Genomic DNA, 22534 nt, shown 5'->3' with positions numbered 1-22534 from the left:
TACCGACCAAGGTATTCCCGGGAGAATAAAGGTACCTCGTTACTGACCATCTCTTCCATCCTAAGTGCGTCACGAGGGAGTTGACCTGAAGTTAATAACGATTCCGGAATTTAATTGTAAGACGGCTTTATAGGCGGGGGCCATACGGATTTTTTGTGGGGTGGAGGTGAAATGGTACTGTTGCGCCCCTGACCATAATATCCCTCTATTGCTCATTAAACGCTGACCAGTGAAAATTTGTGAACCATATACTTATCCATACAACGATATCCTCGATTTGTTAAAAATGATTTTCTTCGGGTGAAGATATATTGTTGGTGAACCACTAAGTTGTGTATCGTTGGATGATATTTTTTTCAAAAGTTTGTCCGCCGAAGCTAATTTTGAAATTTCGAATATGAAGAATGCTACTACAATCCATTGTCTTGTAGTGTATGTATGCAGAGCGAGATTACGTTCTAAATGTTTGATATATTTCGCCAGAAGATTGATGAAAAGGTAATTGAAATGTACTAAAAAGGGTTAATGCAAATAGACAATTGTATACTTTTTCATATCGCGGAAATGCTGTGGAAAATAGAAATGCGACTACTGATCAAAATAGTAAAATAGGAAATTGTAATTTATATGCTATTTCATAGCGAGAAAACACGATATTGTTTCGATAAATATTTTAGCAAGATACCCAAACGAGTGCCCGCAGTGGTAATGTACTTTCAACAGTCACTGGTATCGACTCCTGCGTTGAAGCCGAATTGATTGAATATGCTTGAAAACGAAGAAATGAAACCGAAACAAGAGCCCGAATTATCACAGGGCTTCTTGGTCATTGATTTGGCGGATTTGGGAGAACGCCGCTTCCACGCTGGTTTTACTGTGGCTTTCTGCGTAGGGGTAATCGCCTTAGTTTTCTGTGTCCATTTCCTTGTTCATTTTGACAAGGAGTGTGTGAAACACTGGTAACATCTTTTACAAGTGGGCCCTTATATACAATTTTTTCAATGATTCAATTACTTGATTCTCTCGCTGCTGATTGTTATCGCACGGAATCTGTGCGTAATGTGTTTCGTCATTCAAAAAAGGTGTCACGATTCCAAGACTGCCAGAATAGCTCATCTACGTCAAAACTGCGGCGCGATACTGAACACAAGTCGATTGTAGTACAGGCTGCAGACTTCTAAACAACAAACAACTCAAAACCATCTTGTAACGCGCTATTCCAACACGCTGATCTTATACCGCGATAATTTACACCTCTTGACTAATAGGTATATCTGTACGTCATGCGCACGGGTATCTGCAAAGAATGTTCTAATTCGTAACAAGCGCGAAAATGTTAAATAGATGCGGTTCTAGCAGGATGGAAGGTCATAACCTCGACATGTTCAATTCGAGCGAACACATTACATTGCTTGGGCGCCGGTCCAATTCCAATATACATCCAGTAGGACGAGAATTGAGATTCGAAGCGAAAATGACATCTTATAACAGGCCAATGATACAAATACAATTTTATCAATATAACAGGAGTTGTGCAGATACATACCTACATATGGGAATTACAACGAGTGTAGTCAGTATAGTAACTCCCATTAATTTCTCCGGGGAAAATGAAATTGTTACCAACTTATTTTCCAGCTTAATGGAATATCGTTAATAAGGTAGGAATTTAGCATCTTCCTCCAGATGTTTCTCAATACCGCCGATCAGATAAACATCAATTCATGTCATCCGGTGCTATCCCATCAGGTTATTTTGTGAAAATAAAATGTTACAAACATATTTGATGACATAATGGAAGTCTGTTCACTCCCTAGTCATTAGCCAAAGCCAGTCGCCTCGACGCATAATTTGACATAATTATTCAATTATTTTCCAAAACAAATATATTGTTAGATAATTAAGTAGGGATTTTACATATACCCCAATAATGCTATCGATTAAATGTAACACTCCTCAATTGGTGTCAGTCGATGCTGTAATTGCAGAACTAGCAGACCTGAATTAGTGAGCGGAAAGTCTTATGGCATTCGCATACTTTATTGATGGCATATGAGTCATATTGCCCCTTTACTTTCTCCTTCTGGGACTTATTTTGTTGCGAGACGTGTTGTCTGGTTACCAGACTCTGGTAACACGGGCTTTGTTTCTTGATGATTATTATTATTACCCAGTCGACTATAACCTATACGTATACCTGAGATTTGGCGAGTTGTCGTTCCCAGTTTCATGAGTCAACTACAAATTTCATCGGGGTCATATATTATGCATATTTGTTTTATTCCTTATATTTATGTTATATTATCTATGGTATGTGAACATACACATGAACATAGCAAACGTACTATACGTGTCATACAAACATCTCTACCTTATAATAGGTATTCACTCATATATATGTCCTGTCTACTGAAGGTATAATGGCAGCAATGTTCTGTAACATTTTAAATAGTAAGTATCGAATTCACCTAATGGTGTATATTCGTATATTTCGATATGCTTTCTGTGGACGTGATATGCTTACGATCCCTCATGACGGCATGTATAAGTAATAAGTAAATACTGTAGATTAGGTTATGGCCGTGCGGAATTTAACATATACGCTTGTTCGAATTCGGAGTGTTTCAACTATTTTTCGTTTATCTTTATAATATCATTTTTATTGTGGAATGTTATAAAAGTCAACAGACTTATAAAGCTTCGTACCGGAATTTTACCTGACCATATGACATTTCTACCGATGCGATATCTTTACAAAATATGGTACGGTATGAAATGTAGGCCATTGAATTACAGCCGAAGGGAAATTGTAACCAATCCTGAACTTGCATGAGCTTGATGTCGGTCGTTCTTGAACGAATAAATACACAATTCGAGTTCGGGATAATTTACAATCAGAAATTCGTGACTGAGTAATCAATCCATTCTGTCAAAATTGAGCTCAAACCAAACTTCAAGATTTTTTATCAGTCGTTCTGGACACAGAAGCAATTCAAAGGGTATTATCCTACGAGAGGTCGGGTTGGATTTTTTCTCATTGCTTTTTCCAGCTAGTAGTTCGTAGAGATCCCAGTTCATATTTGGTAGTGCGTGATTTCACTGATGTGACAAAGTATCTGACTCACAACATGAACCAGCTTGACATAGCGGGACGCGGAGATTTCAGATTGTTTTTACGAAAACTGAAACCATTTATACCATATTACCACACGGATGATGACAATACACCAGCATCATTCATCTCATTAGCGGCAATACATGCAGTGTGACTTATGTTTAATTATTTAGGCGGGAAAGGGGACGCTGACACTTTATTCGTTTTTGTCCAGTGGATGCTAGATAAAGAAAATTTAGGAAACACTGGTGTAGAAGTAGGTCATACACACGATTGGTGCGGTCTCTTTTACAAGTCGAAAGCAACTTCGTTTTCTCTTGCGATAGAATGTCCGGTATCTATTAGTATTTATCCATGTTATATATATATAAGATGTCCTTTTTTCACGAGTCGCAATACTGTTCTTACTGGATGTATATATGACCCAGGGCTTGTCTAATGCTACGTGTGTAGGCTCGAGGTGAACATGTTGAGATTACGAGCTTCCATCCAGCTAGAACCGAAACTAGTGCTGCTATTCGACACTTTCGCGCTTGCTATATAGTAATACCAGCTTTCCTACCAGATTCTCGTGCGCGTGACGTATAACTGGTTAAGAAGGGTAAATTATCGCGGTACAATCAGTGTGTTGGAATACCGTGTTATAAAATCGCTTTGAGATGTTTGTTGACTAGAAATCTGCAGCCTGAGGTATAATCGACTTGCGTGCAGTATCGCCGCGCAATTTTGACGTAGGTGAGCTATTCTGGCAGCCTTGGAATCGCGGCACTTTTGAATGACGCATCGCGTACACGTGAGGTTACCGTGCGATGACAATCAGAGACGAGAGAAAAAAGTAATTAAATCATTGAAAATATTGTATATAAGGGCCCACTTGCAAAAAATGTTACCAGTGTTTCATGCTCTCCTGGTCAAAGCCGGAGATATATAGGGCGGACCTAAAACGTTCACAGTTCTTTCGAAAGTACCATGTGGCGTTTACCTATCCCTTTTGGTTATATCCCAGTTCCTGTAATTAATGTCCACGTACTGTAGATACGGCCTAAATTGATGCATTTCAATATTATTTCATATCAGCGCCATAAGCAATATTAAGTGACGGTCAGAATAATTTCAAAACACAATGAGGGTGCACATTATTTTTGAGTACGAAAAACCTTTAAAACTCTGAATTGTTATATTTTAGATCACCGATAGACATGATGAAAATAATAATTGCTATTGCTGTTGCTGCTGCACTGTTAGAGGTGACCAATTGTTAAACCCCATGGCAGTTAGGAAAAAAGTTCAAAGCGCTACAATGTGCTCCAAGTAAGTGTCTTGATAATAAATGATACATCCAATAACGTTGACTGAATTATCAGTACTTGTTGTTAATATTCGCATTGTTATCATCGATGACTCATATTCCTCGTAGAAACGGGATTTGAAGATCAAGTTCAACCATGCTACGATTTTATGACAAAGGAATTGGTTTCGCCGAAAGACTGCAAGCTTCCTAAATACCAACACTGTTGCCTCCGCGAATGCGCGTGTGTAATGAGAGGGGGTAGGTACTATATAGGCACTTCCGATAATCCATACTTTTCCATTTTTTATTTCATAATTCATTTTCAGCGGGATATTCCACGCCCGTGATTCCCAAGCGATTCATGCGTAAAAAGTCGGTGAAGAAAAGCGATGCCACTAAGACAGAATTATTGGAAGGGTATGTTCCTTCGACTGCTGGTGTCGCAGACACAACGACAGTGCTGACTACTGCATCTGAATCCACATTGTCACCAAAGCTAGCTTGGAGAAGAACATCGACAGCAGTACAGAAAATAACTTCCGAGGCCCCGAGTACAACAACGAAACGCGCGTGGAAATGGTCACCGAAAACCACCAAAGCTACATCACAGAAAACAACGAAGCGCGTGTGGAAATGGTCTCCGAAAACAACCAAAGCAACAACACAAAAAATTACGAAATGGACACGGAAAACGAAGACGACTACTGAAAAAGTCACAGTCAAACCGTGGAAGCATCGTTCTGCCAAGACTACCAAACCAACGACGAAGAAACCCTGTGATAATTCGGGCTCTTCTTTCGGCTTCTTTTCTTCGTTTTCAAGCATATTCAGTCAATTCGGCTTCAACACAGGAGTCGATACCAGCGACTGCTGAGAGTATATTACCACTTTGTAAATGGTATGCGTATCTAACTAAATTATTGATCGAATCAAGATCGCTCGCTATGAAATAGCACAATATTAAATAAAATTTTCGATTTTTCTGTACTTGAATCAGTTATCTCAGTTCGAGTTATTGTGCATTTCTGCCTGATGTAAAAGTATATACACTATTATTGTCTATTTTTAATACTTCATTTTGATTAGTGGTGAAATTCAATAATTATCGTGCCACAAATCCATGAATGTAATCTTCCTTTGTATATGTTACATTGATCAATGGGGCTGTAGCAGCGTTCTTCATATCCAGGCCTGGCCAACACAAGTCTTCTCATTTACTTAGAATTGCTTCGTAGGCCGGATGAAATCGTCTGGCGTGCCGTATGTTTGAAACTCTTGGGCTAGAGCAAACAGCAATGTCATTTCTTTCAAAGGATATAGAGAAATCACAACCAAGTTAGAGGTTTTTAACAGGACTTCACGAGAGTCATTTTGCAGAACCTTCTATAGAACCGCTTGTAATTTAATCTGATAATAGCATTACATTACATTCACAATATTACAGTTGGTTCCATTTGTCGTAATTAAATTTAGGGTAAATTTTGATTTTTGAAGTTTGACCGGTCCGCGTGGTAAACAAATGGTTAAGAACCACCCAGGCTCTAATGCAGTGGTTCTTAACCGGTGTCCCGCGGCACACCAAAGTGCCATAGGTGCCGCGAGCAAATGTAGAAAACATGTCGACGTATAACAATATTGAAGGAATAAAAATTCTGAGTATGGCATAATCGGTTGTTTTCATATTGTTACCCGCTCAATGTACAATACGATGCAATGAACAGACACAAGGATGTTGAAACTAATGGTTGCGGTCTCTCAATCTGGTATATCATATTATCCTCGATCTTTTCATCATCTTTCTTGGATTGGTTCTGGATCGGGTCTCTTTATTGTAAATACGCGGTGAGCTTGAGCATACAGCCACCATCACAGATAAATCCCCGATGCTTCGGGATTTCCTACTGACATGATTCAAACTGGGGCCATCGCCGTCAGTTATGGTGATACGCTGATTCGCCCACATATGGTAGCATTTGCGACGGTGATAACTCAACAGAAGGTCATCACTCGGGCAATTGGGCTGTGAGGTGTAGCCAAGAATGTTCACCTTTTTTCCTGTCATCCCCATCATAATCGGAGGCTGAACAGTGACACGTTAGTAGTTAGTATGATCGGTCGTGATCTGCCATTGGTTCTTATGGGTGCGGCGGTGAGGTGCCGCGAAAACTCGTGTTGAACCGGTGACCCTTTTGACCCCCCTTCCGCTCGACCGGTGCCTGGGTTGGTATAGGCATCTCTCGACCGGTAACCCTTTTTGGTATAGGGATCGCTCAACCGGTGCCTCGAAACTCGTGTTGAACCGGTAACCCTTTTCGGTATATGCATCGCTCAACCGGTGCTAGTATAGCCATCTCTCGACCGGTAACCCTTTTCGGTATATGAATCGCTCAACCTGTGTCGCGGTGGTAATTCATACTTTCGGGTATATGCATCTCTCGACCGGTGTTGAATATGTATCAAGTAAATAGTCATGTGATTGGTCCTTAGGTAATGTGTATATTCCAAATTACGGCGAGTACGACAATGATATATCGTTATTCTTATGGACGCGGCGATGATTCGTACTTTCAGGCATCTCTCGCGTGGTGTTGAATAGTCACCAACAATAACCGCACAGACGGAAACGTGGCTTGCAAGAGGATTAAGCAGTGCGTGCGACCTATATTCCGAATGACCTGCGCGCTGAATTATTTCTCGTCCAGCCGCTACTATCGATTATTACACTAGGTCAGTCAGTGCGAAATAGTTTGCTAAATCTAGGAATCACTTCCAAGGTAATATTTTGGTAATTAGTTTACTGCAGAGCCGGCGTAGACGGCGATTCGAATATCGACAATAACCGCGTTCGCATACTAACACTCTAAAAAGGTGTGAAATATTTGTAAAAATCCTACGACCACTCACAAGATAACACATCAGAATAGTCATCTCTCGTGGTTTGGTGTTACAAAGGTAGGAATTACGCATAAGTAATATTTTGGACGACAATGATATATCGTTATTCTTATGGACGCGACGACATGATAACGTTACAGGTATAGGCTGTGGTGGTGATTCGCCATGTGTTCTTATGGGTGCGCTCGCACGTCGTACTTTCAAGTATAGGTATCTCTCGCATGTCGTATTGGAAACTCGTGTTGGCTCGCTCACGCGGTGAAATTTTAGTAATCAGTTTGTCGCAGAACTTGATTTCGCTGGTAAGATTTAATAAGTAACGACTAACAGAACCGCCAGTGTCGGTAACTTGAATAGCAACAAATTACCACTTATTTCCGTCCTAACCCTAATCCTTTGTGAGGTTACCGCATACTCAAATAGGTGTGAAATAATTGTAAAATCCCACGATCGCTCACAAGGGTAAGGAATAACAGAACCACAACGGTAACGACTTGAATACCCACAGATTGTCAATTGTTGGTATAACTCGAATCTTTTTAAGAGTATAATCCTTTTGAAACTGAATATTACTTGACTTGACCAACTTTCAACTCCGTTTCCCGATCATTCACACATTCCACGCCGATGTTTTAACAATTATAGAATCAATACCAACTATCTCTAACCCGATAATATTCAATCATTTTGGTAATTTGTCAACTTTAAATCCATTCGTCAGATGTACTACAGGTAAACTGAGATAATCCAGAATGAAATATTTTGACTTTGACATAGTGTGAATTGAAATAGGATTGACAAGCATAACTACCAACTTTGATCCAGTCACATTTCGAGATTATACTTTGAAACAACCCTTGAAACTGACAACTCTATTCGCGATCTTGCTTTCCGTTTGCCAAAGAGACATTTTAACATCTTACCATACTCAAAAGAATTATTCATAACATTAACCGGTGTTAAAAATATAGTTTTACTTACTTGATTATATCACTACAACTCGCAAACTTGAATTAATTCATCCTGGTTGTATTCATATGACGATATTACTTCTCAGTGTCGGCGACTTGAGATTAACATAATATGTTTGAGTATACGAGATTTGAAAGTCCGACCAACGTAGTTGAGAATTCATTTCTTACAATCGAACGATGGTGTTATATTCAAAGTTATCATGCTGTGAACATAAGGATTGACACATTGATTTGACATATGAGATTTTGTAATAGTTGATCATTACTTTATTATTAAATTATTTGCGTTAATTAGACCCGGCGTTGTGGTAAATGTTATGACAGCAACAAACTTTTCAGTACCAATGTTATTGACATATTAAGCTGTAAAACTATGTGTGTCTGAAATGTTCTTGATAGGAAAATTACTCCACCTTGGTAAAAATCACTCTGCGTATCGCGGATATCAGAAAATATTTCCAGTAACCAAGACTAAAGATGAAACGACAATATCGGTATTATTACATTCAGCAATCAGTACAATTATTAAAATCTATCGTTTGCGATAAACAGCACTAAAGATGTAATAATTCCAGTATTCATACATTGAACATCCGATACAAAATGCTTTATTATCCCGATTCCCAACGGGTAATTGAAACGAATATGTGTAGAATCAGTATATCACAATATCGTTACTATTGAATCCAACGATTTATTGTCGGAATTTGTGACAGAGAATTGAAACATATGCACTTTACAGAGTGTGAAAATATCACTTTGAGTATCGAGTACCGTTCGAAGCTAGCGATCAATTCTTAATCATTTCAGTAACTCCCCATTGTGCGTGCTAAATGTAAAATATCGCGAGGTTATACACTCTAAGACTTTGATTATTGTAAAAGTAAATTGTGATATGTTTGTTAGATGCATCCAATTCAACTAGAAGTGTCTAGTATCCAACACTCGTAATATCAAAAAAGTACTTGCTACACTGTTATTTGCTAAACGTGTTTTGTATTGTTGTTCATTTCTAGTATTGATTGAAATCATTCTTGAACCCTCAAATAATAATTCCCGACATGAAACCAAGCCGCTGAAAGTCGTTACCATCACGAAGATACAATGTGTACGATGTTTGTCAAATGTGTCCTACCTGGCCAACAGAAAACAAATTTCACTAGCTTGGTAATGAAACCGAAGTCTCCATTCGATATTTTGTTTGTGTCAAATACTTTACAATGAACACATTTGCGTGGTTGAGCTTTACATCATCAAGCTGTTATTTGTAAATCAAGATTTCGGTAAACTTGTAAATGTATCGTTTAACTAACTGACATTTAGTGATTGATGAACATGCCGAACGATACACATCCATCTCCGAAATACTGCATTGATCTTAATTTCCATCATCGTGATAAGCGAAGTACATTTGTTTTGAATTCATAACAATAGGCTTTTCTATGGCATGATAAATTATTGACAAGTTCTGCTCAGAAGATGGGTTGCATATCACTAAACGACAATGATATATCGTTATTCTTATGGACGCGACGACATGATAACGTTACAGGTATAGGCTGTGGTGGTGATTCGCCATGTGTTCTTATGGGTGCGCTCGCACGTCGTACTTTCAAGTATAGGTATCTCTCGCATGTCGTATTGGAAACTCGTGTTGGCTCGCTCACGCGGTGAAATTTTAGTAATCAGTTTGTCGCAGAACTTGATTTCGCTGGTAAGATTTAATAAGTAACGACTAACAGAACCGCCAGTGTCGGTAACTTGAATAGCAACAAATTACCACTTATTTCCGTCCTAACCCTAATCCTTTGTGAGGTTACCGCATACTCAAATAGGTGTGAAATAATTGTAAAATCCCACGATCGCTCACAAGGGTAAGGAATAACAGAACCACAACGGTAACGACTTGAATACCCACAGATTGTCAATTGTTGGTATAACTCGAATCTTTTTAAGAGTATAATCCTTTTGAAACTGAATATTACTTGACTTGACCAACTTTCAACTCCGTTTCCCGATCATTCACACATTCCACGCCGATGTTTTAACAATTATAGAATCAATACCAACTATCTCTAACCCGATAATATTCAATCATTTTGGTAATTTGTCAACTTTAAATCCATTCGTCAGATGTACTACAGGTAAACTGAGATAATCCAGAATGAAATATTTTGACTTTGACATAGTGTGAATTGAAATAGGATTGACAAGCATAACTACCAACTTTGATCCAGTCACATTTCGAGATTATACTTTGAAACAACCCTTGAAACTGACAACTCTATTCGCGATCTTGCTTTCCGTTTGCCAAAGAGACATTTTAACATCTTACCATACTCAAAAGAATTATTCATAACATTAACCGGTGTTAAAAATATAGTTTTACTTACTTGATTATATCACTACAACTCGCAAACTTGAATTAATTCATCCTGGTTGTATTCATATGACGATATTACTTCTCAGTGTCGGCGACTTGAGATTAACATAATATGTTTGAGTATACGAGATTTGAAAGTCCGACCAACGTAGTTGAGAATTCATTTCTTACAATCGAACGATGGTGTTATATTCAAAGTTATCATGCTGTGAACATAAGGATTGACACATTGATTTGACATATGAGATTTTGTAATAGTTGATCATTACTTTATTATTAAATTATTTGCGTTAATTAGACCCGGCGTTGTGGTAAATGTTATGACAGCAACAAACTTTTCAGTACCAATGTTATTGACATATTAAGCTGTAAAACTATGTGTGTCTGAGATGTTCTTGATAGGAAAATTACTCCACCTTGGTAAAAATCACTCTGCGTATCGCGGATATCAGAAAATATTTCCAGTAACCAAGACTAAAGTTGAAACAACAATATCGGTATTATTACATTCAACACCCGATGCAAAATGCTTTATTGGTCTAATTCACAACGGGTAATTGAAACGACTAAGTGTAGAGTATATCACAATGACACGGCGTTACTATTGAATCCAACAATTGATACGATTTATTGTCGAGATTTGTGACAGCACATTGAAACATACACAACTTACAGAGTGTGAAAATATCACTTTGGGTATCGAGTACCGTTTTAAGCGCGCGATCAATACATAATTCCGTTCGCACTCTCTAAGATGTTGTGAAGTCTACAGATTTACACTTCAAGACTTTGATCAACACAGAAGCAATTTGGAATATCTTTACTGGACGCATCCTATTCTACTAGACTTGGGTGATACACAAAACTCATAGCATTAACAAAATCGCAATAGGCGCTACACTGAAATCTACAAAATGTGTTTGCATCGTTGTTAGTGATCATAAATTATCATTTGAATAAGTAATTGTAATCATAAAACCAAACTTGCGAAAGTCATTACCATAACAAAAGAATATTGTAGGTTGCTTGCTAAATGTACGCCAGAAATATTTGTGGAACGCTCACGACCAAAGAAATCGGAAATTTCCCTCGTTGTCATTCGTCAAAGTAAATGTTGTCACAATACTCAACCCATAAAAGATCTTACTTGTATGTGATTGAATCGCAGGTAATTAACCCGCTAAATCAAACCATAAGGAAATTTCACTCACTCATCGGATATGAAACAGCGTCACTTAATCGGCGTAGATCGTTTTACTAAATGCAAATCATACCTGACCAACAGAAAACAATTTTCACTCACCTTGTAATGAAACCAAGCGGTGGGCCTTCGTTCAATATTTTGTCCGTGTCAAATACTTCGTAATAAACACAATGGAGTGGTTGAGCTTTACATCATCAAGCTGTCATTAATAAATCAAGATTTCGGTAAACTTGTAAATGTATCGTTTAACTAACCGAGTTGTATGCACAGTTTGATATTTTTGTCATTTAGTGATTGCTGAACATACCACTTCGAAATACTGCGTTGATCTCAATTCCCTTTGTCCTGATAATCGAAGTACTTTTGTTTTGAATTCATAACAATCGGCTTTTCTATGACATGATAAATTAGAAGGTTTAGAAGATTGGTTGCATATCACTAAAAATAATATACCACACATATTATTACTGTTACTCCATTCATCGGTATTTTTTCCGTTGTCGATTTTCAAACGAGTAAGATTTATTACTTGAGTTGCTCTGCTTAATGTAAATGTAAACTCACCCGTCTTTCAACAACAAACAATGTTAAAAAAAGTATGCAATCAAACACAACAAGTTTTACGATACTAACACTGGTCAACAATTTTTTTTTCGTTTCTTGTTGCATGAGATTTTTTAACTGATTCTACACAATTTTAGGATGCTGATTTCAAATCTGCAATCAGTTTCTTTATGCATGCTCTAGTTTTCATGCAATCGACAATTTAATTTTTTTTCGTTTGTGGCACATATTTAGTGCATAAATCTCATCTGCATCGAACACTTTTTATCTATCCAGCCCCTTTTCTTTTTGTATACATCATCTGAACCATTCTGAATATTTGCTAGTCATTGCTGACTGACTTGCACATGGTGGAGGAGTGTTTTTGCAGGCCTGCTTGCTCAACAGCATGTTTTACTGATACTCAGGTTTTCAAAGTTAGCTTATTTGTGTGTGCGTTGTCTGTACTATGGTACAGTACCAGTGTTTCAGATAGATGCTTTCAGCTCTTTTAAGTTGTAGCCTACTACTGTTTAAGGGCATTTGAAGAAGTTAGGCAACTTGATGATAGTGAGGTATTGCGGATCGATGCTGTAGAATATTCTATAAGCTCTATTTTACGGTCTCTGCTGGTAGCCCTAATTAGAACCATGTTTTTTTATTCTTTTTGATTCACATAGATATCACCGGACTTTCTTTCGATTCTGAACTTTTTTCAGATTTGGTCATGGCTTCTTCTAGTAGATTTAAATGCAAAAATAAACCTGATTCATTTTGTTTTATCTGTGGTGTGTACACGCTTTCTCGTCAAAGACGAAATATAACATCGTTCGTGAAGCGTGCCTACAGAGCTTACTTTGGCATCCATCTTGGCGATCAAGATAAGAAATGGTCTCCAGCTCCACATGTTGTGTGCCATAACTGCGAAGAAATGCACAGAGACTGGACAAAAGGAAAGCGGAAGAGTCTGCCTTTTGGCATTCCAATGGTGTGGCGTGAACCCCAAGATCACACGACTGACTGTTACTTTTGCATGGTAAATAGCCTACAAAAGGTGTTGGCAGGAAGAGCCGACAAATGCTTTCTTATCCAAGTATACCATCAGCTATACGACCTGTTCCGCACTCTGATAGATTCCCTCCTCCAGTCTTTAGTGGTTTTACATTTTCTGAAGATGAGGAAACTGAATCGCAAAGAGAAGAGGTTATGGAAATGGAGTATAAAAGAACAGATACAGGATCTGAATCTGAACATTCTTCTTGTGAAACCAGAGTAGCTGTTCAGCAGTTTAATCAATCAGAACTGAATGACTTAGTACGTGATTTAGATTTGTCCAAGCAAGCAGCTGAGCTCTTAGCCTCCAGACTCAAGGAAAAACAGGTTCTGGATCAATCTGTAAAGGTACCCTTTTTCGAAAAAGAGAAGAACTCTTTCTTCCCTATTTTCCAGAGGAAAATAAGCTGGTATTTTGCAACGATATACCTGGTCTTCTCGGACAATTGGTTATCTTCTCGTATGATCCGGGAGAATGGCGATTGTTTTTGGACAGTTCCAAGCGCAGCCTCAAGTGTGCCCTTTTACACAATGACAATGTTTATGGAGCTGTTCCAGTTGGTCACTCCACTGTCTTAAAGGAACGGCATGATGACATTAAAACTGTTATGGGTTTGCTCAGATATCATGAGCACATCTGGATCATTTGTATTGACCTCAAAATGGTTAGTTTTCTGCTAGGTCAGCAAAAAGGATACACTAAATTTCCATGTTATCTATGCATGTGGGTCAGCAGGGCACGTGAAGAACATTGGACACAAAAGGAGTGGCCCTTACGTGAAACATTTAAAGCTGGCATGCCTAATGTAACACACAACCCAATCGTAAGCAGAGACACAATTGTTTTTCCGCCCCTGCACATCAAACTAGGTCTCATGACACAGTTTGTTAAAGCTCTAAATCAGTGGTTCTTAACCTTGCCACCAGCGCCCCCCAGGGGGCGCTGGCGATCTTGAAGGGGGGCGGAAACGCTCAGGGGGCGATATGGGGGGCGCTGGGCTCAGGGGGGCGGTATGGGGGGCGCTGGAGAAAAATGGCTTCGCAGTAGATGATGTGGTGATAGGACATATCCTTAATGAGTATTCAGAGCAAATTAACACCGAAAACGTCGTTACATATAGCCTTCAAAATACATATCGGTTTAATTGTCCATGGGCGCTTAAAGGACTGACACCGATTGTTCCTGTCTTGGCAATCAGAACCCCAGAAGACGAATTCCATCTGGCAGGGAAAAATTATATGTCAGTAAAGAAATATCAACCTGAAATCGTGTGCGTCTTTTAGTTTAGTACGATTGGGCGACAGGGATATTCCTGCTGGGCGATATCCCCGTTGAGCGATTCTATATTTTTTGATATTGCAGACAGGGGGTCAGGAAATAACATTATGCAACGAAGTCATACCAACGGGTTCGCCCGCCCGAATATGTTCAATTATCAGTAACGGGCCCTGCAGTTTCCAAGAAACCTCACAATGTTCGCTTTAAGTTTTGATTAGTCTGCGCACACTCAACAACTCACTGCGCTGACCCTTGGACAACAGTGCGTAACGACTTAAAAAGGTAATAACTCCGGATTTGTTGTGCGCATCGTAGATTTTCTGTGTGCAGAGACCGTGTCAGTACTGCGCACGTGCGCAGCTTAGAGGGAACATTGCACCTCACTCAGCTCTACCGGTAAATGTGTTTACGTGAGCAGAGAGAGGATAAAAATTGATCTCAATTTACATGCAATTCTCGATGATATTGACCAATTCAGTCATTAATTAGTGAATTTTTTCGCACTTCGCGCGAATAGGCGAGAATAGCTGCCTCAGTAAATGGACACCCAATGTAGATACCTAATAGGCTATCAGCAAATAGCGGACAGCCTAATGGGGGTCTGGGAGTGAAGTCCCCCGGAAGTTTGGTTTATCACCCGATGGGGCCCAGGACCAACGTTTTTAGTTTGGGCGGGGGGGGGGTGGGATGACGAAGTGCTGTTACGGCCCTGGTAACGAATAATTGTACCTGCGGGCACGCCCGAATATGTTTAATTAATAATTACGTGCCCTTTATTTTCCTATACAACAGCTCACTCAGTGCTACTGGCAAATCTGATTACGTGGGCTGAGAGGATAAAAAGTTTATATAGCGACTTATATATGTAATTACCACTTATTCATTCATGCATTATGGAAAATTTTGGTACTTAGGGCGACCAGGCCACACAAACTTTGCTGACCATCAAAATCACGATATGGGGTTCGTGGGGGCGAAGCACTCAGAAGTTCGGTTTATCACGCTATGGGTGAGCAAGGCAATCGTTTTTAGGGGGGTTAACGAAGTGCTGTTACGGCCCTCCCTCTTACTCATTGTCTTTATTACATTCCTTACAATATGAAGTTGGGGGGGGGCGCTGGAGCACGATAATTTTTGAAAGGGGGCGCTGGAAGAAAAAAGGTTAAGAACCACTGCCTAAATCCTGACAATGAATCCTTTCGTCATCTTCTTCATACTTTCCCTGCTTTGTCATATGATGAAATGAAAGCAGGAGTGTTTAATGGACCACAGATACGTACACTTATTCGTGACCGAAACTTCATTCAGAAAATGAATGTCAAGGAGAAAGCGGCATGGCTATCTTTTGTAGATGTTATAAAGAACTTTCTTGGCAACAAAAAGGCTCAAAACTATGAAACACTTGTATCCAAGATGCTCTCAGGGTTTCGTGATTTAGGATGCAACATGAGCATAAAAGTACATTTTCTGTACAGCCACCTGGACAAATTCCCTGAAAACCTTGGGGCTGTCAGTGATGAACAGGGAGAGCGTTTCCACCGGGATCTCATGACAGTGGAAGAACGCGACCAAAGGTCGGTGGGATCGACATATGATGGCGGATTATTGTTGGGGCATCAAACGTGACTTTCCTCGAAAAGCGTACAAACGCAGAAGTTATAAGAGGAAATTTTTTCCGGGGTTGTAGAATAATTGAATTTTTTGCATCTTTTCATCGATAGCTTTAAGTTTATACAGTGGATTGTCAGCATTCTTTTCAATGTCATTTTGCAACAAAAACTCGCTTATTACATGTATTTTACCAGCAAAAATGTTCTTTGTTACATTTTTTCAAACATTTGGTGCCTAATTGTCTGTAAATACAATTGCTAGTGGTAACACAATAATTTCTGGGAACCTATTATTGTTTTGAGGTTGGTTATTCGACTATAAGCAAGAGCGTCATTTGAAAAATCATGTAATTTTTCAGAAAATTTGAATTTAGTAAAAATAAAATAAAATCTCGATTTGCTAAAAATCTAGACCTTGCAGAAAAAAACTAAGGTCAGATTCGGATTCGGCGCCCCAAAATTAGGTAAGAACAAGTGTTGGTAGAAATGCAACAAAATTTTTGTTGACCAGTGTAATTATTATCCCACATAACCCATTTCTTACCGAAGCCATACGAAATATATTCATGTTACACGAAAATATTCGCTCATGCTACAAACCTGTACAATGATTGGTGGTGCTTTCAAACTGTTTCGTTACCTCAAGAACTTTATTGTCTGAATGGTTGTTCATGTATCTTAATAATCAAGTAGTTCAACACATAACTAGTATTAACAGAAACACCAGAGTTGTTTACACAAAAGTTTGTATGTGTACAGTATGCGAATACCATGTGCAAGTCCAGCACAATTGTGGTATCCATACGAGTTTAGTTAACACAATTTACGACACCGAGGTCGTATCATCTTTCGTAAGACAACAAACCAAGGCTTCAGGATATGTCCATGTCATAACAATAAATCAGCTACTCCAACAACAGAGTACATATGTTTTCTAGTTACGGTGCTTACATCTTACACACAATTCATCACATGGTTGTCCCCACAACAAAACAGCTAGAAGATGTTATCATACAAAATGGTCGTTATAGTTTGCACACCAATGGTACATCGTACAAGTAACAAGTCTCGAGAATCCAGTTATTCAAAAAACGTGAAAGTGTTTCTACACCAAGTCGTTATGTTGACGAAAGCGTATATTGTAATATCATGATCGATTTGCATTCGTTGGTTACAAAATGTCACTACTCTAAATAATTTTTTTTTCACTCAAACACAAACGCATACTTGTCACCATTCGTTTCATCAAGCACGAGTTCAAGAAACCTGCTACGACATGAAGTGTTATTTTTATGTTGTGTAAATAGGTAATAATTAATTTTAGTAACACTATATCAACATCATCGAGTTGCGCGAATAGATTTACATGTGGTCTTGTGGTTTTAATCGAAGTATACAGCACGGTCTAATGTAGAGTCATCTCTACTGTACAGCAACTCGGTAATCGAAATGCATTAAAATTTAAACAACGATCTTGTTTCGTCGCACCAAAAATATGTTTACTATCGCGATACTCTGCACAGGCCGTGTAAATCCTTTTCACACTCGTAATAGTATACCAAACGCTACCGGCGACAACGTTTAACAATACCAACAACACTAAACATACGATACCTACCCAAGTAAAATTACCATTTTCACCTGGAGGTCAGTCGTTATCCGAGTAGAAATACCATTATCCTTTGGAGATTTATCGTTTACCCAATGTAACAAACCCCTTTTCCTTTGGTAATCTATTTTTTCTCTGGGTAACAATCCTTTTTCACTTGGAAATATATTTTTTCTCTGGGTAACAATCCTTTTTCACTTGGAAATATATTTTTTCTCTGGTTAAGAAACCTTTTTCACTTGGAAATATATTTTTTCTCTGGTTAAGAAACCTTTTTCACTTGGAAATATATTTTTTCTCTGGTTAACAAACATTTTTCACTTGGAAATATATTTTTTCTCTGGTTAACAAACATTTTTCACTTGGAAATATATTTTTTCTCTGGTTAACAAACCTTTTTCACTTGGAAATATATTTTTTCTCTGGGTAACAAACCTTTTTCATTTGGAAATATAATTTTTCTCTGGTTAACAAACATTTTTCACTTGGAAATATATTTTTTCTCTGGGTAACAATCCTTTTTCACTTGGAAATATATTTTTTCTCTGGTTAACAAACCTTTTTCACTTGGAAATATATTTTTTCCCGGGTAACAAACCTTTTTCCCTGAGCAACAAACCATTTTCACTTGGTGATCCGTCGTTTACCCGAGTAAAAATATCATTTTCCTTTGGAGATTCGGCGTTTACCCAGTGTAACAATACATTTTTACTTGGAAAAATACTTTTACCTAGAGTAACTAATCATTTTCTTCTGGGTAACAAACCCTTTTCGTCTGGAAACTGTCATTTACCTGAGTACCAATACCGTTTTCACTTGGAAATCTATCTTCTCCCTGGGTAACAATATCATTTTCGTTTTGAAAACTGACAACCACACCGGTCAATTTGATATTTTTGTATATTGTTACAACGGACAGTGACAAAATATACACCAACAACGACTCCGATACATTTGTGTAATCAAATATTCACTTGCTCTGATGCATCCCATCAAAATCATTGGTTACTCACATACAATAACAATGAGCTGTTGTACATCGACATGTATGTTTTCGGAATTGGCGAATAAAGGGGTTTCCGATATGTCCGTGATGTCCGGGTTCGTGCTTTGGATTTTCCAGAGTCAAAATGCCTGAATAAAACACCTCCTCGACTTTGGTAGCTGGTTGATACACGGATAATGGTATTCGGAAAACGGATGAATTTATGTTCCCCATCGCGCCAACAACTCCGGGTTACTTGTGAGTTTCCTCGGGTCTGTTTACTATATTGTGTCTTTACTGGTCAATACATGTCGCTCCAGTCAGCTGAAACCGGATCACTAATACGAGAAAGTGTGTGGGGGCCTGATCCGGATATTCACTCATGAACCAACGACCGATATTCAAGTAAACATGTTACAGACAGTGTTTTGTCTCCATGAAAAATACCAACCATCACATACAAGTAACGTCGCGATTGTTCACAAGTATTCGCGTAAACGAGGTGTACAAACAATGTGTCGGTGTACAAACATCATGGAAAACAAATTCATGTTCTCAAGTCTCATCATGTGACGACTCTGTACATTCAATGTGGGCATAGATGACACACGACATGACACAATTGACAGCGCATTATGCCTGTTGATATATTCTCAGTCAAATATGCGAACCATACACAATCATATACCCTGATTTTCGCTGAATATCCACAACACCAACAAATCTGTACATTTCTTTTCCCTCAACCTTGACGATAGAGTTGTCCTCCCAATGTATCAATCGAGTGTATGGTTCATCAGGTGTAAAATCCAAATCAAATGTCACCAAGGTATCGTTTTTCATTTTTAATATTTCCACTACCGCATCTTGCCTGTGTCGTAAAACCACGGTGTGGGGCCAGAGGAATCTATGGACAGTTACGCGTAGTCCCATATTTACTCGTGGATATGGTTAGGTTACGACAACGTTTTCTCAATGGTCTGTGTGGGTGCACCGTTTCAATACGTTGCTGGATCAACTAGACCAAAAGTTTCCAACCGCGGTTTTTGTTGACCTGTAGAATTACGAGACAGCGCCCTCTTGTGGCGTGATTAACACGAAGTCAGTCTTCGACTCGCAGAGATTCACCTTGGATTACATTATCAAATCGTAATCGAACTCGAGATTCACACACACACAGAGTCCATGTTTACGATTTCAATGCGGAGTCAATGCTCACGATGTTTATCTGTAGTCGTTATGTGGGAGTAGCGACATCTGACATATTCATCGCGTGAAAGATTGATAACGATGGTGATCGCCAAATACATTATGTCGGGTGAAACACTGTGGTCTCGGCGAAAAAGTTAGCAGGTTATGACCAACAATGCGCAGGGATTAAGTGAGTTACGCAACACGATTATATCGAGGTCTTGATCACGATGCAAGTCTATCTGAGAATCCGAACAATCTTGCAAAATCAAGGTGTGAACCCGTGAAAGGGTTGTACTGGTGTGAGATTGATTTTTCACAAGTTGGGTGGAGGTTGGTTCATACTAAGACCATGTTACGTCCAAATATGGCTGCTTGCCTGTCCCCAAGTCATCTATGCCCACATTGAATGTACAGAGTCGTCACATGATGAGACTTGAGAACATGAATTTGTTTTCCATGATGTTTGTACACCGACACATTGTTTGTACACCTCGTTTACGCGAATACTTGTGAACAATCGCGACGTTACTTGTATGTGATGGTTGGTATTTTTCATGGAGACAAAACACTGTCTGTAACATGTTTACTTGAATATCGGTCGTTGGTTCATGAGTGAATATCCGGATCAGGCCCCCACACACTTTCTCGTATTAGTGATCCGGTTTCAGCTGACTGGAGCGACATGTATTGACCAGTAAAGACACAATATAGTAAACAGACCCGAGGAAACTCACAAGTAACCCGGAGTTGTTGGCGCGATGGGGAACATAAATTCATCCGTTTTCCGAATACCATTATCCGTGTATCAACCAGCTACCAAAGTCGAGGAGGTGTTTTATTCAGGCATTTTGACTCTGGAAAATCCAAAGCACGAACCCGGACATCACGGACATATCGGAAACCCCTTTATTCGCCAATTCCGAAAACATACATGTCGATGTACAACAGCTCATTGTTATTGTATGTGAGTAACCAATGATTTTGATGGGATGCATCAGAGCAAGTGAATATTTGATTACACAAATGTATCGGAGTCGTTGTTGGTGTATATTTTGTCACTGTCCGTTGTAACAATATACAAAAATATCAAATTGACCGGTGTGGTTGTCAGTTTTCAAAACGAAAATGATATTGTTACCCAGGGAGAAGATAGATTTCCAAGTGAAAACGGTATTGGTACTCAGGTAAATGACAGTTTCCAGACGAAAAGGGTTTGTTACCCAGGAGAAAATGATTAGTTACTCTAGGTAAAAGTATTTTTCCAAGTAAAAATGTATTGTTACACTGGGTAAACGCCGAATCTCCAAAGGAAAATGATATTTTTACTCGGGTAAACGACGGATCACCAAGTGAAAATGGTTTGTTGCTCAGGGAAAAAGGTTTGTTACCCGGGAAAAAATATATTTCCAAGTGAAAAAGGTTTGTTAACCAGAGAAAAAATATATTTCCAAGTGAAAAAGGATTGTTACCCAGAGAAAAAATATATTTCCAAGTGAAAAATGTTTGTTAACCAGAGAAAAATTATATTTCCAAATGAAAAAGGTTTGTTACCCAGAGAAAAAATATATTTCCAAGTGAAAAAGGTTTGTTAACCAGAGAAAAAATATATTTCCAAGTGAAAAATGTTTGTTAACCAGAGAAAAAATATATTTCCAAGTGAAAAATGTTTGTTAACCAGAGAAAAAATATATTTCCAAGTGAAAAAGGTTTCTTAACCAGAGAAAAAATATATTTCCAAGTGAAAAAGGTTTCTTAACCAGAGAAAAAATATATTTCCAAGTGAAAAAGGATTGTTACCCAGAGAAAAAATATATTTCCAAGTGAAAAAGGATTGTTACCCAGAGAAAAAATAGATTACCAAAGGAAAAGGGGTTTGTTACATTGGGTAAACGATAAATCTCCAAAGGATAATGGTATTTCTACTCGGATAACGACTGACCTCCAGGTGAAAATGGTAATTTTACTTGGGTAGGTATCGTATGTTTAGTGTTGTTGGTATTGTTAAACGTTGTCGCCGGTAGCGTTTGGTATACTATTACGAGTGTGAAAAGGATTTACACGGCCTGTGCAGAGTATCGCGATAGTAAACATATTTTTGGTGCGACGAAACAAGATCGTTGTTTAAATTTTAATGCATTTCGATTACCGAGTTGCTGTACAGTAGAGATGACTCTACATTAGACCGTGCTGTATACTTCGATTAAAACCACAAGACCACATGTAAATCTATTCGCGCAACTCGATGATGTTGATATAGTGTTACTAAAATTAATTATTACCTATTTACACAACATAAAAATAACACTTCATGTCGTAGCAGGTTTCTTGAACTCGTGCTTGATGAAACGAATGGTGACAAGTATGCGTTTGTGTTTGAGTGAAAAAAAAATTATTTAGAG

General features: G+C 38.6%; 1 protein-coding gene and 1 long non-coding RNA gene across 3 annotated transcripts in view; both read left to right on the top strand.

The window, feature by feature from the left end:
• LOC145443756 (uncharacterized) overlaps positions 1-22534 on the top strand; it is a 232157-nt gene that overhangs the window by 59521 nt on the left and 150102 nt on the right. The window lies entirely within an intron of this gene.
• On the top strand, positions 4271-5302 carry LOC145443574 (uncharacterized). Of its 2 annotated transcripts, none has more exons than XM_080321520.1 (3): positions 4271-4426; positions 4533-4664; positions 4733-5302. In XM_080321520.1, the coding sequence occupies exons 2-3, from the start codon at positions 4574-4576 to the stop codon at positions 5278-5280; spliced, it is 639 nt and encodes a 212-aa protein (XP_080177646.1). In that variant the 5' UTR covers positions 4271-4426; positions 4533-4573; the 3' UTR covers positions 5281-5302. The 2 variants fall into 2 exon arrangements, with proteins under 2 accessions (XP_080177646.1, XP_080177648.1); XM_080321522.1 differs by having other exon boundaries at positions 4533-4668.

The sequence above is a fragment of the Botryllus schlosseri genome, chromosome 7 (genome assembly GCF_051294905.1).
Source record: "Botryllus schlosseri isolate E-star chromosome 7, Bs_hap1, whole genome shotgun sequence".
Classification (NCBI taxonomy): Eukaryota; Metazoa; Chordata; class Ascidiacea; order Stolidobranchia; family Styelidae; genus Botryllus; species Botryllus schlosseri.
The sequence above is the reverse complement of the archived record's forward strand: the minus strand, read 5'-3'. Positions and strand labels throughout refer to the sequence as shown.